At 41.4% G+C, this 22,276-nt stretch overlaps 1 protein-coding gene across 5 annotated transcripts in view; it reads right to left on the reverse strand.

The window, feature by feature from the left end:
• Positions 1–321: 321 nt before the first annotated feature.
• LOC101120701 (24-hydroxycholesterol 7-alpha-hydroxylase) overlaps positions 322–22,276 on the reverse strand; it is a 99,445-nt gene continuing 77,490 nt past the window's right edge. For 3 of the 5 annotated variants that reach the window (XM_042237365.2, XM_004018866.6, XM_042237366.2), the window contains 2 exons: positions 19,087–19,174; positions 14,365–15,570 (listed from right to left, as the gene is read on the reverse strand). In XM_042237365.2, the coding sequence (XP_042093299.1) occupies positions 15,499–15,570; positions 19,087–19,174 (160 nt within the window). In that variant the 3' untranslated portion in view covers positions 14,365–15,498. Of the gene's footprint in view, positions 5,237–14,364; positions 15,571–19,086; positions 19,175–22,276 lie in introns of those variants that run through there. The other 2 variants (XM_060403217.1, XM_027958406.3) reach the window with 1 other exon arrangement.

Genomic DNA, 22,276 nt, shown 5'->3' on the forward strand with positions numbered 1-22,276 from the left:
GCATGAGACAGGGTGCTCAGGGCTGGTGCACTGGGCCAACTCTGAGGGATGGAATGGGGAGGGAGGTGGGAGGGGGCTTCAGGAGGGGGCTTCAGGATGTGGGACACGTGTACACCCATGGCTGATTCATATCAATGTATGGCAAAAACCACTACAATATTGTAAAGTAATTAGCCTCCAATTAAAATAAATAAATTAATTAAAAACAAAATAAATAAAAATTTAAAAAGAACATAAAAATCTGAAAAGTATAGAGAAATATTTTGCCACATCTCATTTATGACAGACAAAATAGAGAAAATCAAGTGTATTTTAATCTGGTTTAAATTAACTTTGTTTAATTTCATTTTATGGTACTTGCACTCCAAACTAAGAAACTTAATTTAGTTTTCTTCATGGCATGGTAACAGAAATAATTTTCAAGTGATGTTAAAGTGTATTTAAATCTGATCCAAAGGACTCACAGCATTTAAATTATTTGATTCTTAGGTAAACATATAACATTTGGTTATTTGGCAGAACTAACAATCCCCAAAGTTTAGTGGTTTAACACTGTGAATACTTGTTAGGTACTGTCTACATTTCAGTGTGCATTGAGCTGAGAGGGGCTCATGCTTCTCCACACCGTCTTTCAAGGACCTAGACATCTGTCCATCTCCAAGGGCCTCAAACCGTTCACTGAAACCCTGATTGAGGATGAGAACAGAGCTGTGTGCAGATGGCTTTTGACAGGCCTAGAAGTGATGTATCAGTTTTGTCTGCCTTCCATTGGCCAGGACTTCAGTCACATGGCCACACCCAACAGCAAGGAAGGCTGGGAAATGCAATGTGGCCGTGTTTCGCAGAGGAAAATGGACGCAGTTTGGGGGAATGTTTCTGAAGATCTCTGTGGAGACTGGAAATGGTTCAACAAAGTAAAACCAGAGGTGGGGGGAAAAAAAAAGAAACGCTTGTCTGAAGGGAAAAGACACAAAGCAAGTAGTCTGTAGTTTCTGCTTTTGTTTATCCAGCATGCAGGAAGATGTGAATCAAGGCACTGAAAAGGGTGAAGGGGGCTTTTCTGGTGGTCCCTGTCTAAGACTTCATTTTTCAATGCAGGGAGTGCGGCTGTGGGTTCAATCCCTAGTCGGGGAGCTAAGATCCCATATGCCTTGTGACCAAAACATAAAACAAAAATAATATTGTAACAAATTTCATAGAGACTTTGAAAATGGTCCACATCAAAAAAGAACCTTAAAAAAATAAAAAGGGTTTAGGTCATTCCAATCCCAAAGAAAGGCAATGCCAAAGAATGCTCAAACTACCGCACAATTGCACTTATCTCACATGCTAGTAAAGTAATGTTTAAAATTCTCCAAGCCAGGCTTCAGCAATACGTGAACCGTGAACTTCCAGATGTTCAAGCTGGTTTTAGAAAAGGCAGAGGAACCAGAGATCAAATTGCCAACATCCACTGGATCATCAAAAAAGCAAGAGAGTTCCAGAAAAACTTCTATTTCTGCTTTACTGACTATGCCAAAGCCTTTGACTGTGTGGATCACAATAAACTGTGGAAAATTCTGAAAGAGATGGGAATACAGACCACCTGACCTGCCTCTTGAGAAACCTCTATGCAGGTCAGGAAACTACAGTTAGAACTGGACATGGAACAACAGACTGGTTCCAAATAGGAAAATGAGTACGTCAAGGATGTATATTGTCACCCTGCTTATTTAACTTATATGCAGAGTACATCATGAGAAACGCTGGGCTGGAGGAAGCACAAGCTAGAATCAAGATTGCCAGGAGAAATATCAGTAACCTCAGATATGCAGATGACACCACCCTTATGGCAGAAAGTGAAAAAGAACTAAAGAGCCCCTTGATGAAAGTGAAAGAGGAAAGGGGAAAAGTTGGCTTAAAGCTCAACATTCAGAAAACGAAGATCATGGCATCTGGTCCCATCACTTCATGGGAAATAGATGGGGAAACAGTGGAAACAGTGTCAGACTTTATTTTGGGGGGCTCCAAAATCACTGCAGATGGCAACTGCAGCCATGAAATTAAGACACTTACTCCTTGGAAGGAAAGTTATGACCAACCTAGACAGCATATTAAAAAGCAGAGACATTACTTTGCCAACAAAGGTCCATCTAGTCAAAGCTATGGTTTTCCCTGTGGTCATGTATGGATGTGAGAGTTGGACTATAAAGAAAGCTGAGCACCGAAGAATTGATGCTTTTGAACTGTGGTGTTGGAGAAGACTCTGGAGAGTCCGTTGGATTGCAAGGAAATCCAACCAGTCCATCCTAAAGGAGATCCTAGGTGTTCATTGGAAGGACTGATGTTGAAGCTGAAACTCCAATACTTTGGCCACCTGATGCAAAAAGCTGACTCATTTGAAAAGACCCTGATGCTGGGAAAGATTGAGGGCACGAGGAGAAGGGGACAACAGAGGATGAGATGGTTGGATGGCATCGCTGACTCAATGGACATGGGTTTGGGTGAACTCCAGGAGTTGGTGATGGACAGGGAGGCCTGGTGTGCTGGGATTCATGGGGTCGCAAAGAGTTGGACATGACTGAGAGACTGAACTCAACTGAACTGAACCAAAGGACAGCTTCAGATGACAGGATGGTTCTCTGGATTCAGGAAGATGTGAATTTGGTGCCCACCACTGAGAGGTGACATGATTCTTCGGCCTCTCTTAGATTTTGATAGCCACAGTTATTTCAGCACTCACTGAGGTTAATGATGATCCATTATTTTCTATCTTTTTCTAAATTTCAATTTATCGATATAATCTCATGATAAGGATGGATGCCCATAATTCAGAAAGTCCCAGTAATATGTGTTCTGCCTGTATGCATGTGTGTGTGTGTGTGTGTGTGTGTGCACATGTGTTGGTGGTATAATGGATAGCTGTTTTTCTTTTTAATTTTAAAAATATGTTTTATTTAACACAGTGTACCCAAAACACTATATTTCAATGTGAAATCAGTATAAAAATTACCAATGAGCTATTTTGTTCTTTTTTTAATGTAAAATAATTTATTTAAATTAGTAATGGTAATAATTATATTGAGTGACTTTTCAATATCCATTGAGATGGTTCATTTCTTCCTCATATTTGACCTCATATCAAACTGATGTTTCATTTCCTATTTGCCTAATTTAAATCCATTCTTTTCTTCCTAGGTGAAATTGTCTCAATTATGGCAAAGGATTACTGTTGAAAGGGAAACAGTGAGTTGAAATATAATGGTAGGAGCAATATTTAATTGAAACCAGTTGCCTGGAAGAATATGTAAAAGGTTGAATTTACCTTCCCCTTCCTGCCCCCCAAACTACACTATCAAGTCTTATAAATGCTAATCATTGCCAACTGGTGGCTGTTTTGTTGGAAATGTATCCAGATTCTCCAGCATATATAGCACTTGCCACCTACCACACGGGAGGTCTGGAGATTGATCCTGTGGGTTCACGGAATGTGGATGGAGTTCTGTAGATGTCTTCAGCATGAAATCACTGAAGCATTTCATAACAAGGCTAACAAGCTAGACAGCATGAATGCTTTTCATCACTGTTTAAGTCTCCTTCCTCTGATTATATGCTATTCCTCCCAACGATGGCAATGATAGGAAGTGTGAAAATATTTAGGGAAAACAGATTTTTACAGTAAGAATAAAAAGGCACTACATCATCCTCCTGGTAGACAGCACTGCTTCATGAGACTAAAAATCTCAGATATGTTTGGGTTTATAAAGCACTGCATGAGACGATTGCCTAATTAGTGTTTAGAGAGAGGTGTGGGGATTTGAAAGCCTTCAACACAATATCTGAAACCTCTGTGTGACTCATTTCTTTGGGGGAAAGCATTCACAGTGACTAGGGAAGAGGAAGCTAAGGTGAAGTCAATAGCACAGATTTTGGAGCCAAAATGCCTGGGCTGAATCCTGGCTGCACACCTCCTCCCTGTGTGACTTAGAAAATGACTCAACCCTTCTGTGCCTCAGTTTCCTTTTTTGAAAAATCAAGATAGGGCTTCTCTGGGGGTTCAGTGGATAATAATCCAACTGCCAATGTGGGGACACAGGTCTGGGAAGATCCCACATGCCGCGGGGCAACTAAGCCCATGTACCGCAACTAGTGAGCCCAAGCTTTAGAGCCTGTTGTCTGCAACAAGAGAAACCACTGCAATGAGAAACACATACAGTGCAAGCAGAGAAAAGCCCTGGCAGCAAGGAAGACCCGACACAGTCAAAAATAAATGAATAAGCTTTTTGAAAAACGGAGACAATGTTAGTATTTATCACAGGGTTGTAATAGATGCATGATCTTAGATGAGCTTTTGGGAGGGAGAAGCTCTAACTTCTCTTCTAATGAGGACATTCTTGAGGTCAGGCTGTGATTTTTCCCTCTCTCTCTCTCTCTCTCTCTCTTTTTTTTATTTTTTTGCCCAGTGCCTGGCACTCTTTGTTCACTTTTGATGATGAATGAATGAATGTCCTCAAAAATATTTTCTGGCTTTCCATGATGCTGTTTCCTTGAGTGCTGTATTATGATATAGAAAAAGTTCAGCAAAAATCTCAATATGTAGAGTCTTTCAAACTGGATTGTGGTTTCTACAAGTTTCATCCATTTATTTTTCAGATCCTGACCTATGGAGGAGAATGCCTTAGTTTTTATTTTATTTTGGACTTATTTTTCATTTTGACCAGAGGATGAATTAATGCTACATGGGTAAAAAATATTGGAAATTCATCTTGGGCACTCAGTTCAGTTCAGTCATACGTCATGTCTGACTCTTTGTGACCCTATGGACTGCAGCACTCCAGGCTTCCCTGTCCATCACCAACTCCTGGAGCTTACTCAGACTCACATCCATTGAGTTGGTGATGCCATCCAACCATCTCATCCTCTGCTGTCCCCTTCTCCTCCTGCCTTCAATCTTTCCCAGCATCAGGGTCTTTTCCAATGAGGTGGTTCTTCGCATCAGGTGGCCAAAGTATTGAAGTTTAGCTTCAGCATCAGTCCTTCCAATTAATATTCAGGACTGATTTCTTTTAGGATGGACTGGTTGGATCTCCTTGCAGTCCAAGGGACTCTCAAGAGTCTTCTCCAACACCAGAGTTCAAAAGCATCAATGCTTCACTAGACAAGCTTTATTGTCTTGTATGTTGGGTTTGGATGTTTTCCTCCTCATGAAGAGCATTTTCTTGGAAAAAACCAGCTCCAGAGTTCACTGTGGCCTCTTCTACAAGAGAAAACAGGGAGATAGAAACCTTGAAATTTTATTTAGAAAAGAACAGAAGCTGTTCACAGCAAGCTGGTGGAGGAGAATATGAAGTATGTGGAGCTCCATGTGAGCCTTGTTTGTCTAAACATGTAAGGAAGGGTCAGGACTTGTGTGACATGACAAGCAGAGGGCAGTGCTTATAGCTACTGGAGAAAAATATAATTGAGTTTCCCCCAAAGGACAGCTAGACATGTCCTAGGCCTAGCAGTGCTGAGAGTTAGAGTGAAAATTGAAGCTTAGGGGTGGGGAAGTTGACCCAGACCTGTCTTTTATCATGGCTGTATTTCAAAACTGAATGATACTTGATAAACAACAGAGTTCACAAAGTGATCTGTCTTAACACCAGGATGAGGCAGCTAGTATCATTTTCGTGTTTTATAGGCTGGGAAACTGTGGCCAAGAGAGGTCAAGTCCTAAGAGAGCTTGTAAACGCAGGAGCCAGAACCGAGATGGAGATGTCTGAGCTTACAGTCAGTGTTCTTTCCACTGCTTTAAGCTGCCTACCCCTTCATCCCCTTCATCTCCTTCATGCAGAAAGGCCTGTGGCTGGGACTTATTTACCCCACAAATTCTGCCTTTAATAGATACCTACTAATGGGCTGATATCCTTCAAAATGGAGTGGTTGGATCACCTTGCAGTCCAAGGGACCCTCAAGAGTCTTCAACACCACAGTTCAAAAGCATCAATTCTTCGGGACTCAGCTTTCTTCATAGTCCAACTCTCACATCCATACATGACTACTGGAAAAACCATAGCCTTCACTAGATGGGCCTTAGTCGGCAAAGTAATGTCTCTGCTTTTTAATATGCTATCTAGGTTGCTCACAACTTTTCTTCCAAGGAGTAAGCATATTTCAGTTTCATGGCTGCAGTCACCATCTGCAGTGATTTTGGAGCCCCCCAAAATAAAGTCTGACACTGTTTCCACTGTTTCCCCATCTATTTCCCACAAAGTGATGGGACCAAATGCCATGATCTTCATTTTCTGAATGAGTCCCTTGGACTGCAAGGAGATCCAACCAGTCCATTCTGAAGGAGATCAGCCCTGGGATTTCTTTGGAAGGAATGATGCTGAAGCTGAAACTCCAGTACTCTGGCCACCTCATGCGAAGAGTTGACTCATTGGAAAAAACTCTGATGCTGGGAGGGATTGGGGGCAGGAGGAGAAGGGGACGACAGAGGATGAGATGGCTGGATGGCATCACTGACTCGATGGGCGTGAGTCTGAGTGAACTCCGGGGGTTGGTGATGGACAGGGAGGCCTGGCGTGCTGCGATTCATGGGGTCGCAAAGAGTTGGACACGACTGAGCAACTGAACTGAACTGAATGCGATATTTATTTATTATTTTTTTTATTGGGGTAGATTTGCTTTACAATGTTGTGTTAGTTTCTGCTCTACCAAGAAGTGAATCAGTTGTAGGTAAACAAATATCCCCTCCCTCTTGGACTTCCCACCCTCTCCTCATCCCATTCCTCTAGGTCACCACAGAGCGCTGAGCTGAGCTCCTTGCACTAGGCAGTAAGTTCCCACTTGCTGTCTCTTTTATACATGGCAGTGCACACACATTAATCCTAACCTCCCAGTTCATCCCATCCCCCACCCATGGCCACGTGTCTGTTCCCTACGTCTGCATCTCTGTTCTTGCCCTGCAAATAGATTTATCTGCACCATTTTTCTAGATTCCATATATATTCGTTCAAACCAGTCAATCCTTAAAGAAATCAGTCCTGAATATTCACTGGAAGGACTGATGCTGAAGCTGAAACTCCAATACTTTGGCCACTTGATGCGAAGAATTGACTTATTGGAAAAGACCCTGATGCTGGGAAAGATTGAAGGCAGGAGAAGGGGATGACAGAGGATGAGATGGTTGGATGGCATCACTGACTCAATGGACATGAGTTTGAGTAAACTCTGGGAGTTGGTGATGGACAGGGAGGCCTGGTGTGCTGCAGTCCACGGGGTCACAAAGAGTCGGACATGACTGAGCAATTGAACTGAACTGAACTGATATATATGTGTTAATATGATACTTGTTTTTCTCTTTCTGACTTCCTTTATTCTGTATGACGGACTCTAAGCCCATCTAAGACTTCACAAATGACCCAATTTCCTTCCTCTTTATGGCTGAGTGATAGTTCATTGTATATATACACTGCACAACATGTATGCATAGCAATCAGAGGAAGTGAGGCATCTGAAAGTGTGGAGGGTCTTGTGGCTTCTCTAGTCCAGGCCAGCCTTCTCATGTTGCAGAGGAGAACAAAGGACTTAGAAGCTATGACTGTACAGCTTGGACTCAGCTTAGAGCTTTTTCTTCTAAGCCCCACTGGTCAGCCTAGGAAGGCCTTCTCTTCTTCACCCTGGGCCCTCTCCAAGGGGGAGTGGATAATCTGTCAAGTACTGCAGAGAAAAACATTGCCTTGAAAGCTCTTTTCCTTAAGTAAATACTCTATTTCTTTTGCTGGGTAAGTGACTTGAAAAATAAAATGCTTTTGCTGATTTTCACCAGTGTAAGCAAATATAAAACAAGCCTCTCTGGCATCTTAGCCAACATTCTCAAGAAAGTATTGTAAACAATTTGGGGATGCTTATTTTATGAATTAGTTTATCACATTTCTTGGAACTGAGGGCCAAAATCAATATTTCCTTACTGGATGTTGTTCCTAACTGTTCTCCTTGAAAGAAGGTAGGGGAGGAAAAGTACCTGAACCACACCAAAAGTAAGGATTCAATCAATGTATGCTTATTATTATTAGCATTAACTCACCACTATTATCTTCAACTCATGGTATCATTACATCAAGATATTTATAAACCTTTAGAATGCTCTAATATAGCAATATAACTATTCTGTTTGTTCTTGTCTTTGCTGTACCAGAATAATGGAACATAACTATTTTTCATCACTTCCTGGAAAATTTTTAAATTTAAGCCATTTCTATCCTTAAACTTTAGCTCAGTTGTGAGTTTTATGAGCAATCAAGGCCAACTCTTTAATAACAAGTAGAACTGAGTTTTGGAGACAGTACAGTGAGGCTTGGAGAAGCAGGGAGCAGAGAGGTTCTTCCTAAATAGAAAGAGCTTCCACTAGGCTGGCGAGGAGTGAGATGGCCAATCCCAGTCTGATGGAGTGGGGTGGAGTTTGGTGAAGTCTGGTGAGATGGTCAACCTGAGTCTGCTGGAGATCTGAGACCTAGGGAGTCCAGGCAGAAGAGAAGACAGATTGCAAAGTCCCTAGCTATGCTGAGCAAGGCACAGAAGCCACCGAAGGCTATGGGAATTCTGTGGACAGCAATGATGCCTGGGGCAGGCTTGAAACATTGGAGAGAAGCAGCACTCGCCTCTTTTTCTAGGCACCAGACACCATCCCTAATTCTACTCTGAATCCCTTCCTTTGAAGCAAAGATGTTTTTCATCTTGGTGATGTCCAGTTTATCTTGTTACATATATCTTTGATTTATTTTGAGCTTATTCTTTTATATAGTATGAGATAGGGTTCCAACTTTATTCTTTTGCATGTGAATATCTGGTTGTCCCATGGGATCGCAAAGAGTTGTTCATGATTGAGTGACTAAGCACACACACCCAGTTGTCCCATACATAGTCTTCTGAATTAAGTGTGCAGTGTACCTTTAACTTGTGAGTAAACTGAAGCTTAGAGGTCTGAACTGATTTGCTGATTATTATATGAAGCTGAAGGACAAAGCTAGAACTTGAACTTGCATCTTCTCACAGTACAACCATTATTCTTCTTTTATATGACAGTTGCCTCCTATCTCCTATTTCAGGGAGCTTTGGGCTTCCCTGGTGGCTCAGGTGGTAAAGAATCTGCCTGCAATGCAGGAGACCCGGGTTTGATCCCAGGATTAGGAAGATACCCTGGAGAAGGGAATGGCTACCCACTCCAGTATTCTTGCCTGGAGAATTCCATGGACAGAGGAGCCAGGTGGGCTACAGTCTCCATGGGGGTCCCCAAAAGAGTTGGCCATGACCACTGAACAACTTTCAGTTAGGATATTAACTGGATTTTTCCACTGTTTTTAATTGCTGTTTTCTTTACTTTTAAAAGTAGAAGAAAACAGTATGTCTTAGTTTAACAGTTATTTCTGCTATGGTTAGTCTCATATGTTAATGAATAGGAACTTTGTGCCCTCATGACTAACAAGGCATTAGTCAGCTAAATGTTGAGTTGGATCTCTATGCTTTTTTTCCCTGGGAGATCTAGAAACTAATGTATTTTAGAAAGAAAAGTTTTGCTGCCAAAAGAAGTTAGATATTTACTCATTTGTTCGATTTTTTATTTTTGGTCTTCAAAGAATCATTCATTTAAATCATCTCCCCCACTCACCCAGACGGTTGTCTTCACCAGTCACTGGACATCCTACAAGGGCACATGACATTTCTCCAGCTTGGATTTCAGCTTCTTAAGCAGCAAAGCCAGGATGTTAGACTGATCTCTCCACTTCTGTATTATGATTCTAACATGTTTCTTTCCAGTAATAACAATACAAATCAAACGAGAGTTTATAGGCCTTGTGAAGTAAGCATCACTTCCCTTCCTTTAAGTGCTTTCAAAATAACTCTTCCCCAATTTCTAAGTCACCTGAAGACAAAGCTTAAACTAAGACTGTTCAGATTTCATCTAGTTGCTGTCTCTGCCAGAAGGAGAAAAATCCATATATCTCCCTTACCCTGTAGCCTAGTGGGGCTCTAATGACCAGGGCGATTTTTGTGAAGAAACAAGGTAGAACACTGTTAAAAAAAAAAAAGTCAATTGCTATTAATAGACAGTGCTTGCTAAAATACATCATTAGAATTTATAACATTTGTCCCCAAATTTGTATTTATATGACCTCACTAAAAAGATGCATTTTTATCAGATATTTTTCTTCAAACAGTGAATGGCCATCTCTCTTAGATGCTACACTTCATCTGAGGCTGGTCCACTGTATAATACTCACAAGGAAGGGTGGTGCCTGGAGGCTCCTGGAGACAGAAGCTGACGAGGAAAGGCACTGGTAAGCAACGGGAGTTCTTTTCCTTTTCCATTTGTAAAACAGGCTATGTGACAAATTATCCAGTTAGAGAACCCAGAATGTGGATTACGGTGACAAGGTTAATGGTGTTGTCTCTCATGAGGAACACTTTTCTCTTTAGGAAGGATGCAGTGGGGCCTCCCTGGTGGTCCAGTGGTTAAGACCCTGAGCTTCCAATGTAGGAGGCATGGGTTTGATCCCTGGTTGGGAAACTAAGAACCCACATGCCTCACTGTGAGGCAAAAAAAGAGATTAAAATGTTTTTTCCAAAAGAGTGAGAGAGAAGGATGCCACGCTATTTAGTGTTAAGAGGATGTGCCCCGGAGCCAGACTCCCTGGGTTCAAATCCTGCCTCTGCCACTTCCTTGATATGTGACCTCAAGTATGTCATTCAGTCTCTCCAAACTCTATTTCTCTTATTTGTGAAGCAGTGATGATAATCATAGAAACCCACCTGATACATTGGATTATTGTGAGAATAAAAGTGGGTGAGTGTAATGGGCTTAGCAAAGTGCCTTACAGTAATTATTCAAGTGACAGAAGCTCATATAATTGGCTTCTAGAATGTAATAATAGGCAGTTCATCAAGAAAATAGTTTAATATGGGTTGTACCCTTGTTGGTAACCACCCATAGCCATTCATTAAAATAACAAAAAATAAGATTTTAAAACTAACAATAAAACTTTGATAAGTTCATTTTAATTACCCAAACCCAACATTAATGAAGAAGTATGGAGACATTTATTCTAAAAACTTAAAAAAAAAATGCTATGCTGATGAAAGCCAAGTATCATGGTCTATTCCCATGTGGATGCTCACAGAGACAATCCCAGGCTCCTGGCTGCTCTATTAAGAGATTTGGGGCCCCAAAGAGGAGGAATCACCTGCATGTCCAAATGCTGTCCAGGGTCTTCCACTGGAACAAAATACTTTCGATTCTACTTAGAAAGTTGAGCAACTATGGAGGATTACTTCCTGCTATGGTCTAAATATGTGTGCCTTCCCCAAGGTCACACTTTCCATCCTCCCAAAGCTGATGATATTAGGACCTGGGGCCTTTTGGGGTTGATTAGGTCATGAGAATAGGGTGGGGCCCTCATGAAGGGAATGGCTATTCTTACAAGAGACCTCAAAGAGATCCCTTACTCCTTCTACTGTGTGAGGACATTGAGAAATCATTGACCTTACCAGGAAGAGGGTCTCAGTAGAACTCAACCATGCTGGCAGCCTGATCTTGAACTTACCCACCTTCAGAACTGTGAGCGACACGTTTCTGTGGTTTATCAGCCACCCATTCTACGGTATTCTGTGATTTAGCCTGAACAGACTTAGACCCTTCCTTTTTTGTCCACGTTGAAATCTTGAAAAGACATGCCTTTTCATGAGGACATACTCTATCTAAAGGGTCACACTGAAGTTTCACCAGGTGACTTCCTAATTTCAGTTTTAATGGCCCCTCCTTTCCCATTTCCTGCTTTAATTACAAGTTTCCAGTGGCACTACCATTTAGTTCTGCCATTCCGTCAGTAAATGCATGAACTCTTCTGTTTCAGGCTGCTAAGTAAAAACGAAGTTATAAGCCCTTTGCAGGGACACGAAAAAGGAGGGTTAATATTAATTATCACATGAGCCTGAATGGCTACCTCCACAAGGATGTTCTGCATAAAGATGATCTCACACTTCTATTAAAACGTGATCAAAACTACATTCAGAATCCCATGCTCCTCACCCCACCATGCTCCAGCCACTCCTCACATGCCCTTGAACATGGTCCCCTCATCTCTCACGGCTTGTCCTTTGAAATAGGGGCAGGGACACCTACCTTAATAACATAACTCGATTGTGGCATATTCTTTCTGATCCCTTATTTTTGCTGCCTGGGAACACGACTCAAATGAACTCTCTGCACTGCATACAAATCTGTCTTAGGCTCCACTTTGTGGAAAACTCAAGTTAACACATATAAATATACACTTTATGTGTATATATATATATGAATATACCTTCGATTAATATGTGTTGTGTGTGCTGGGCTCAGTCACATCTGACTCTTTGTGACCGCTTGGTCTGTAGCCCACCAGGCTCCTCTGTCCATGGAATTTTCCAGGCAAGAATAGTGGAGTAGCTTACCATTTTCTCCTCCAGGGGATCTTCTCGACCCAGGTATCGAACCCATGTCTCCTGCATCTCCTGCATTGGCAGACAGATTCTTTACTATTGAGCCATGTGGGAAACCCTATATAAAATCTCAGGCTAGGGAAATGAAAAGAAATAGGATCCTCTATGACAAACCTCCCAGAGTAATGGAAACAAAAACAAAAACAAACAAATGGGACCTAATTAAACTTAAAAGCTTTTGCACGACGAAGGAAACTATAAGCAAGGTGAAAAGACAGTCCTCAGGATGGGAGAAAACAATAGCAAACAAAGCAAATGACAAAGAATTAATCTCAAAAATATACAAGCAGCTCATGCAGAAAAATAAACGACCCAATCAAAAAATGGACCAAGGAACTAAACAGACATTTCTCGAAAGAAGACATACAGATGGCTAACAAACACATGAAATGATGCTCAACATCACTCATTATCAGAGAAATGCAAATCAAAACCACAATGAGGTACCATCTCATGCCAGTCAGAATGGCTAATATCAAAAAGTCTACAAAAAATAAATGCTGGAGAGGGTGGGGAGAAAAGGGAACCTTCTTTCTTACACTGTTGGTAGGAATGCAAACTAGTACAGCCACTATGGAGAACAGTGTGGACATTCCTTAAAAAACTGGAAATAGAATGGCCATAGAATAGAATTGATAGAATTGATCCAGCAATCCCACTGCTGGGCATATACACCAAGGAAATCAGAATTAGAGACACGTGTACCCCAGTGTTCATCATAGCACTGTTTACAATAGCTTGGACATGGAAGCAACCTGTATGTCCATCGGCAGGTGAATAGATAAGAAAGCTGTGGTACATATACACAATGGAATATTACTCAGCTATTAAAAAGAATGCATTTGAATCAGTTCTAATGAGGTGGATGAAACTGCAGCCTAATATACAGAGTGAAGTAAGTCAGAAAGAAAAACACCAATACAGTATAACAATGCATATATATGGAATTTAGAAAGATGGTAACGATGAACCTATATGCGAGACAGCAAAAGAGACACAGAGAAAAAGAACAGACTTTTGGACTCTGTGGGAGAAGGCAAGGGTGGGATGATTTGAGAGAATAGCATTGAAACATGTATATTACCATATGTGAAACAGATTGCCAGTCCAGGTTCGATGCATGAGACTGGGTGCTCAGGGCTGGTGCACTGGGATGACCCTGAGGGATGGGATGAGGAGGGAGGTGGGAGTGGGGTTCAGGATGGAACACATGTATACCCATGGCTGACTCATGTCAATGTATGGCAAAAGCCACTACAATACTGTAAATTAATTAGCCTCCAATTAAAATAATTTACAAAAAAAAGAAAAGAAATAGGGACCTCTTACTGGTATATTCCTCTTACTGTTCTTGATTTCAAAGGTTATAGATCTCCCACATCTGTACAGTTTTTTTTTTTAAGTGCATAAACTTGCCAGCTAACTTCAACCTTACCAAGCAATAATAAGGAGATAAACACTAGCCCCAAATGTCTGCAGATTTAGCTCAAGTGTCTATTATTTGCAAATACCATGTTTGGCTGTGGGCCTCAGCTGTCTAGAAGAGGACATGCCTTCCCTGGAAGCACACCTGCCATATTTAGAACTGCCAGGTAGTGGTCCGCAGTTCTCAGCTCTCCTGTGGATTTTCAACTGCCTTCTTCATTCGCTTCAGTCCTCAGACCCCCAGCCTGCTAAGCTAAGCAGCAAGCTGCTAGCTAAGCTTCAAAATCACTGTATTAGTCCTGAAGAGTTAATGCATTCCAAAGTACTTAATTTTCTCCTAGCGAGTCATCTGCCCATTGGTGGGAGACAGATGAGTAAGCAATCATTTTCAACCTCACGGGATAATTCTAGCACAGGGGAGCAAGTAATCCAGAGGCCACATGCATTGCAAAGCTTATTTATTGTGAAACCAAGGAGGCAGATGGCATTTTATTGACTCTTAGAGGATAAATCACACTGTGATTGGGGTCATATATTTCCCCTGAACAGGATAGGATTTCTTTTTTGGGTTTCATAGTAAATATTTCAGGCAAAAGTCTTAAGTAGTGGATTGAAATGTTATTTGACTTGACACGTCACTTAGAGCTTCTATAAATTAGGAAAAATATTATCTCTTCAACTACAATTATAAACACCTTGAATCAAAAGGGTGCTTTCATCTTAATTAAAATATAAGTGAATAAATCAGTTAACATACATGTATTGAATATACCCTATAGAGAAGTGCTGTCCTAGGCAGAGTGGAGGATAGAAATGAGCGTCAGACATGATCCCTGACTTCACAGGTCTTAGAAAGTGATCATTTTCTTCATATATTTAGCATTAGGCATGTTTCATAAATAATTAAATTAATAGTGGTTAAAGAATTCCAATTGCTAGTTAAGAATCATATTAAGAAAAATAGCAACTTTCCAGAAATCATTATTTAATACTCTTTCAAGTCTAAGACTATTAGCCTTTTTCAAAATAGAAGTTAAAGTATGTTGTCTTCACAGTGAATTTAATGTATGAAAAATTTCATTCAAATGACATTATTTCTATTTAAAGTTTTGATATAATAATGCAGGGTTCCCCAATCATGAATCAGTATTGGGCCCTGGCCTGTTAGGAACCAGTCCACACAGCAGGAGGTGAGTGGTGGGAGAAACTGAAAACTCCGCCTCCCCCACTGATCCGTGGAAAAATTGTCTTCCATGAAACAGGTGTCTGGTGCGAAAGAGGTTGGGGACTGCTGCAGTAATGTATGAAACCAATGCCAACTTCTGAAGAATACCTCTTTTTGGATCACTGAAACATTTTACCCTGTATTTGGGCCTCGATATCAGTGAGAGTGATGTCTGATTCTTCGTCTACACTTAAAATACCAAATACACATGCCACCCGGACATTGTCTTGAACTAAATCCTAAAATAAAATTAAGTGACGTGTTCTTGTCAAATTCAGGTCTAGGTGCCACCAGGCTACTGGATGGGGGGGCAGTCATTCCTCCAGATGGCCCTGGCCCTCCAGCAGACATCATTTTCTTTGTTTAAACTGAATCCGGCATCGTCCTTCCGGCTGCTGGACACCCACCAAGTGGAGACAACTCTAAAAGCAGAAATGCAGAAAGAGGATAGAAGTTAAGGGACGTAAGCCACCAGTGTGGACCTAAGGTTTAGTCAGTGTGATTGTTCCCGAAAGGCAGAGTTTAGGTTTGGAAGGCTGGATGGTTTTACTTGATGAGTTCTCCAAGGGGAGCATCAATTTTAGTCTTCTATTCAAGGGATGGATCTTCCCTGTAGCTCAGACAGTAAAGAATCTTCCTGCAATGCGGGAGACCCAGGTTCGATCCCTGGGTTGGGAAGATCCTCTAGAGTGGGGATGGAAATCCACACCAGTATTCTTACCTGGAGAATCCCATGGACAGAGGAGCCTGGCAGGCCACAGTCCATGGGGTCGCAAAGAGCTGGGCACAACTGAGCGATTAACACTACTATTCAGGGACAGAAAAGGAGGTAATCCCTTACTCTTTTTTAGAAATTTATTTATTTTTAATTGGAGGATAATTGCCTTGCCATATCGTGTTGGTTTCTGCCATACATCAACATGAATTGGCCAGAGGTATACATATGTCCCCTCCCTCTTGAGCTTCTTTCACACCTCCAACCCCATCCCTCCCCTCTAGGCTGTCACAGGGCACCAGTCTGAGCTCCCTGGGTCATACAGCAAATTTCCATTGGCTGTCTATTTTACATATGGTAATGTACATGTTTCCATGCTACTCTCTCAATTTGTCCCACTCTCTCTTTTCCCCCGCTGTGTCCACAAGTCTGATCTCTATGTCTGCATCTCCTTTGCTGCCCTGCAAATAGGTTCATCAGTACCAATCCCTTATTCTAATAGCAGCTTCTTCACAGCTTCACATATCCCAAGGCTATGAGCCTAGGACTCACCCTTCACTTTAGCTGGGTGAAGAGGATACCACAAATAAAGCTCTTTCAATGCATTTCTGGCCCCCAATATCTGACACCTCATTTAAAATTGCTGAGTGAGACTTCTATGACACATATTACTGATGTTCTTAAGACAACATGGTGTTAATGGTGCAAACCACTATCATAGTGAACCTAAGATCAAAACTGTCCAAAAGGATATTCTGTGGGTACCAAATGTTCTCATAGGTTCTGTTACATCTTCGTTATGAACAAGGGGTGAATAGATGTGGGGGTGATGGGAGGTCAGTTCATTGCAAATGAAGCAAAGAGATTGCTGAAGCTTAGGAGCTTGGATGAGACAACCAACCTGTTCTGTCAACTTCAAGTGTTGGAGGAAGAGGAGGGGCGAGGAAGGAGGAGGGTGATCCACCTTAGATGATGATTTTTTTTGTCATGAGTCTGAAAGCAATGGGGCAGTTTCTCAGCAAAAGCGGATTCTTAGGTCAGTTGATAGACTGAGTTGCAGAACTCGCACGGACTCTCTGCAGTTGCATCTGTCCATCATTTTGTGTGTATGAAGAAGTGTGTACTTTTCTAGTGGGGGGATCCATAGATCTTGTGAGATTTTCTAAGAATCCATTCCCCTACTCCCAAAAACACAGCAGAAGAAAACCAGGCAGCCAAATAAAAACCTCATGCGTTAGCAAAAAATGTGCTTGCTTTTGGGAAAGAACCGAAGTGGGTCTTCTTGCGAGTGCTTAAAATGAAATAGTTCCCATTGCCAGTGTTTGGACGCAACTGACCAATCACAGATCCTGGAAAGCTCTGCAGTTTCCTTATGGTTTGGTTCTTACTGGGAGAGAATTAAGATTAAATTATTTTCTTTAGACTGAGGTAAAATAAAACTCTTACAAAAGTAAAATTGGAGATGGTAGCATTTGATTTGGGGTACCGTGGCAAGAAAATTCCTTTGGGGGAGCTGGTTTCCAAGCCCCATGATCTTCCTGCACTTGATGACTAAGGGTCTGGAGCATGCCCCGGTGACTCCCCCTTCCCTGCTGCAGCTTATCCGAGCCTGGTGATTGGAAGGTCACTGCCTCTAGTTTTTGATCACCTCCTTTCACAACTTAGTAAAATAAGTCCAACAATTAAATAATATCAATTTATCTTTCTAAAATAAGAACTGTGAAATGAAATGCCCTTTGAGACAAGGATTCTCTCAGACTTGTACTTTTTACAAACTGAGGTCACATCTCTTTGAAAAATGTTCTTAGTAGGGTCAAAATAGAAATAGGATGTATTTTAAAACAAACCAAAAAAAGGTATAAAAATACTAGAATTCTTAGCGGGGAAGAAAGTGCTGGAAAAAACCCTGCCTAAGGATCTGGTCAAAATGACTGATCTCCAGTTTTATCCGTCACATGGCTTGACATCCTTCTGATGTGAAAAGGCATTCCTGTGTCTTCTGACTGGTGGGAAAATAGATGCTGAGTCAGTCCTGGGCAATATCGCAGCATTTAACTTGGAAGATCAGAAACTAGTATTTGGTGCCTGTAAATCCTGGCCCGGATCTTCATTTTGCCAACAAAACTGTACTCAGCTGAAAACCTTTGTGAAGGGTGTTTTGATTTCCCCCTTTCATCATTGGATTTTGAGAGCTCTTTATCACTGTTGCTTGTACTCAAAATAGAAGTGCAAAAGAAATCAAGGCAAAGTGCTGAAATGTGCATATTTGTGAGCAATATAATATTTTCAGTGTCATTTATGCACTTACAGAATTTCTGTTGAAATGTCACCCAGGAGTTTTATTTATCCCTCCATATATTAGCCCTTAGTATGTCAAGAGTAAATCATAGCACAAAATGCTATGTGAATAGCCCTGAGATTGCAATCGTTGATTTCTGAGCTTCAGCCTCAGTTTAAATTAAATAGCACCTTTTATCCAGAGTTTTCAAAGGGACATCCAAACACCTGGAATTAAATTGGACTTTCCCCTGTTTCCTCGGACAGTGGTCCTCAAAGTGTGGCGGCAGCAGCACCCAGAACTTATCAGAAATACAAATTCTCAAGTCCTTTGCCAGATCTACTCATCAGGAGCTCTAGGGCTAGGGCCAAGGATTCTGTATTCTAACAAGCCCCCTCTATCTCAGCTAATTCTGATGCTCACACCAGTTTGAGGGCCATTGGCCCAAGAGAAGAGAACCACAGAAACACCAAGTTAAATGGTTGAGAGAGCCAAAGGTCAGAGGTGGGGAAAGGTCATTGTCTTCACATTGCGGTTCACTGTTTCTATTGTTGGGTTAATTTCCTTCTATGTCATTGCTACCAAGTGGACTAACGGCTATGACTCGTGGCTCATGGCTCACTTTTGGACACACAGACATGTCTTTCTAGGGAAATAAGCCTGACATCAAGGCCATGTTTATTATACCCAGATAAAGGGTTAAAATGGATAATTCATTGGGGATCTCCTAACACTAAGTGGTGAAAACACCATCATTAGATCCCAGTCTTGTGATAATGGGGAACACAGAATTGACTTAGAATTAAGGGAATGTTTCTCAGTCTGCAGAGACGAAGTGTTAAGATGAGCCTAAGTGAGGAAATCAGTTAGCTCATATCCAGTAATTAAAATGAAGACTTTATCTCAGATTTGAAAGTCATGCTATTCAAAATTCTGAAGATTTACCTGTTTGGGCAATGGGTCCAGAAGACTACAGTCATAATAATAAAATATTAAAATAATACATATTTGAATCTCCAACAGAGCCAGCCACCTGAAAGAAAAAGAAAAGAAAATTGGTGCTTGGAAGATGCATACATATCTTCCAGTAAGGAGTATGGGCTTCCCTGATGGCTCAAATGGTAAAGAATCTGCCTGCAATGGAGAAGACCAGGATTTGATCCCCGGGTTGGGAAGATCCCCTGGAGGAGGGCATGGCAACCCACTCCAGTATTCTTGCCTGGAGAATCCCATGGACAGAAGAGCCTGATGGGCTACAGTCTATGGGGTCACAAAGAGTCAGACTCGACTGAGTGACTAACACTGAAGAATATCTATAATACACATATTTCAGAGCAAATGTGCTCTTCCTTGCGATATAAACCTTCACTATTAAGAGGACAGAGTAAAGAAAAACTTAACTCTTTTCTTTTATAATACTGTCTACTCCATAAGGGAGTTGGGGTGATTACAGTGTTTTAAAATGTGTATAAAATGCTTAGCCAGTGGAAGCATTTAGTGAATGAGATTCCAGGTCTCTCCTCTAAGTTTTAGATTTGTCCTTTCCAATATGGTAGCCATTAGCTACATGAGGCTATTTAAATAAATTTAAATTTATCAAAATTAAAAATTTCAGCTCCTTAGTGGCATGAACCACATTTCAAGTGCTTAATGGCCATAAGTAGTTACTAGCCACCATATTGAACAACACATATTTAGAACTTTTCTATGATCACAGAAAGTTCCATAGGACAGTCCTGTAGGAATTTCTGCCTAGATATTCTGGATGCACTTTGAATTTCCCCTAACTGCCAATTTTTTTCTCTACTATAATCCTGCACTCAGGCTTCAAGTTTTTTGATCATACATCTCTGATAAGAAAATACTGTGCATACCCTATAATATACGAAGACTCATTTATTTATAAATTATAGGCACTTCCCTGGCATTCCCCATGCAGGTGGCCCAGGTTCGAATCCTGGTCAGGGAACTAGATCCCACATGCTACAACTAAGACCTACCACAGCCAAACAAATATATATTTTTTAATTGTATATATATATACCATTGTATTAGTTTACTGTCGACTTGGTATACACACACATATATATACACAGAAATTTAAAAACTGAGAAAAGTGTAAATGAAATTCTGCCACTTTTCCTGGCATTCCCAGTGGCTGTTTTGAGCTCTCCTTAGGGGAGGCAGACCATTTTAGAGGGAATGGCCCCTAATAAGTACGGTTAGTCCAACATCAGAAAACTGTATGCCATCGTAGAAACAACCCTCTCCGTTACCCTTCCTGCACATTTGGGCACCGAGGTTTTTGCTTTATCTCCCTAATGCTTCCCCAGTCCTTCTCCTTATCCCCTTCACTCTGGCCCCTGCACTGCCCCCCACTTAGGTCTTCACCATTTACTGATGTCCTGGATTCCTGAATCACTGGAGCTTTCAGATTGGCTTCTCTGCTTTCAGTATCACTTCTCTCCACTCTGTCCTTTGCCCTACTGCTGAAGAGAACTTTCTAAAACAGAAATTTATTGCCATTTCCTCACTTTACACACGTGTACTTAGTCACTCACTCACATCCGACTGTCTGCAAGGCCATGGACTGTAGCCTGCCAGGCTCTGTGTCCATGGGGATTCTCCAGGCAAGAACACTAGAATGGGTTGCCAAGCCCTTCTCCAGGAGATCTTCCCAACCCAGGGATCGAACCCAGGTCTCCCACACTGCAGGCAGATTCTTTGCCATCTGAGCCACCAGGGATGCCCAAGAATACTGGAGTGGATAGCCTATCCCTTCTCCAGGGAATCTTCCTGACCCAGGAATTGAACCGGGGTCTCTTGCATTGCAGGCAGGTTCTTTACCAGCTGAGCTACCAGGGAAGCCCATTCCATTTGTCAATGCTTCTTATTTCCTTCTAAATGCTACAGGAAAGACTGCCAGCCATTGAAGACCTGTCTCCTATGTATTTCTCCAGCCTCCTTTCCCCCAGAGCTCCTCCTTAAAATCCATGCTCTTGCCACACTGTATACTTGAGGTTCTCTGAATGGCAATGCCATCTTTTGCAACCCTTCTCTTCCCTGAGGCTCAGTTTCCTCTGGAAGCATTCCCTGCCTGCTGGCTCCTGGGCTGAGGTGTCCTTCCTGCCCATTCCATGGCTCCCTGGGCACACTTTAGCCACTGCATCTACTGAACTGAATTGTGATTGTTTATTAGCTATCTCTCTCCTGGGATTATATTGTTGGGCATAGAGCTCTGCTAGTATCTAGCATTGACTGATAAAATGAACAATGATGGAAGGAGATGCCTTCACAAAGCAGATTCAATTTCCTTATCTTTCCATCTTTTTCTATGTTTCTGTGGCACTTTTAACATCCCTCAATTAACACCGTTACCCTACAATCCCACCCTATTACACTTAATCTTCTTCATGTCTGTCTCCCCTTATAGACTACAACCTTCACAAAAACAGGAAGCAGGTCTTATCACTGAATCCTCACTGTTTGTTGACTGCATGAGTGGATGAATGAATATGAACAATCTGCTATTTGTATCAGATAATTAGATTTATTTCCCACTGGTATTCTTGAAACATCTTGCCTATATTTCTATTTCAAATGAAACCTGGAGTGCTCCAGGTATTGTTAGACCCTACCTGGATACATCAGTTCTTCACAAATATTTGTGATGTAAATTTAATTCTACCTATGAGCCTGGTGTGCCGCAGTCCATGGGGTTGCAAAGAGTCAGACACGACTTAGAGACTGAACAACAACAACTTAGAAATGCTAAAGATGATTCATTTCAATGGAATGTCAATGCCTATGAAATAGAACAATTCAATCTTTACTGATTTGGATCAAATTAAGCAGCAATTCCAAGAAAAAGCCATTTTGCTGATTTGCAGGTTCAGAATTCCTCACAATTAACTTTTTGTCAAGCTTCTAACAAATTAGATCGTCCATTTCTGGCTATGATGTTTGTCCTTGGGACATGAGCAGCCCATGATGGGCACACCATATCTTCCTAAGATATATCCATAATGTATAACTCTGAAATGAAGAAGATAGCATAAATCATAAACACTGGGAACTGCAGCGGTGTTCGATTGTTGTTGATTATTACTGTATGTAACTATCAATAATAAATACT

The sequence above is a fragment of the Ovis aries genome, chromosome 20, assembly GCF_016772045.2.
Source record: "Ovis aries strain OAR_USU_Benz2616 breed Rambouillet chromosome 20, ARS-UI_Ramb_v3.0, whole genome shotgun sequence".
In the NCBI taxonomy this organism is placed as follows: Eukaryota; Metazoa; Chordata; class Mammalia; order Artiodactyla; family Bovidae; genus Ovis; species Ovis aries.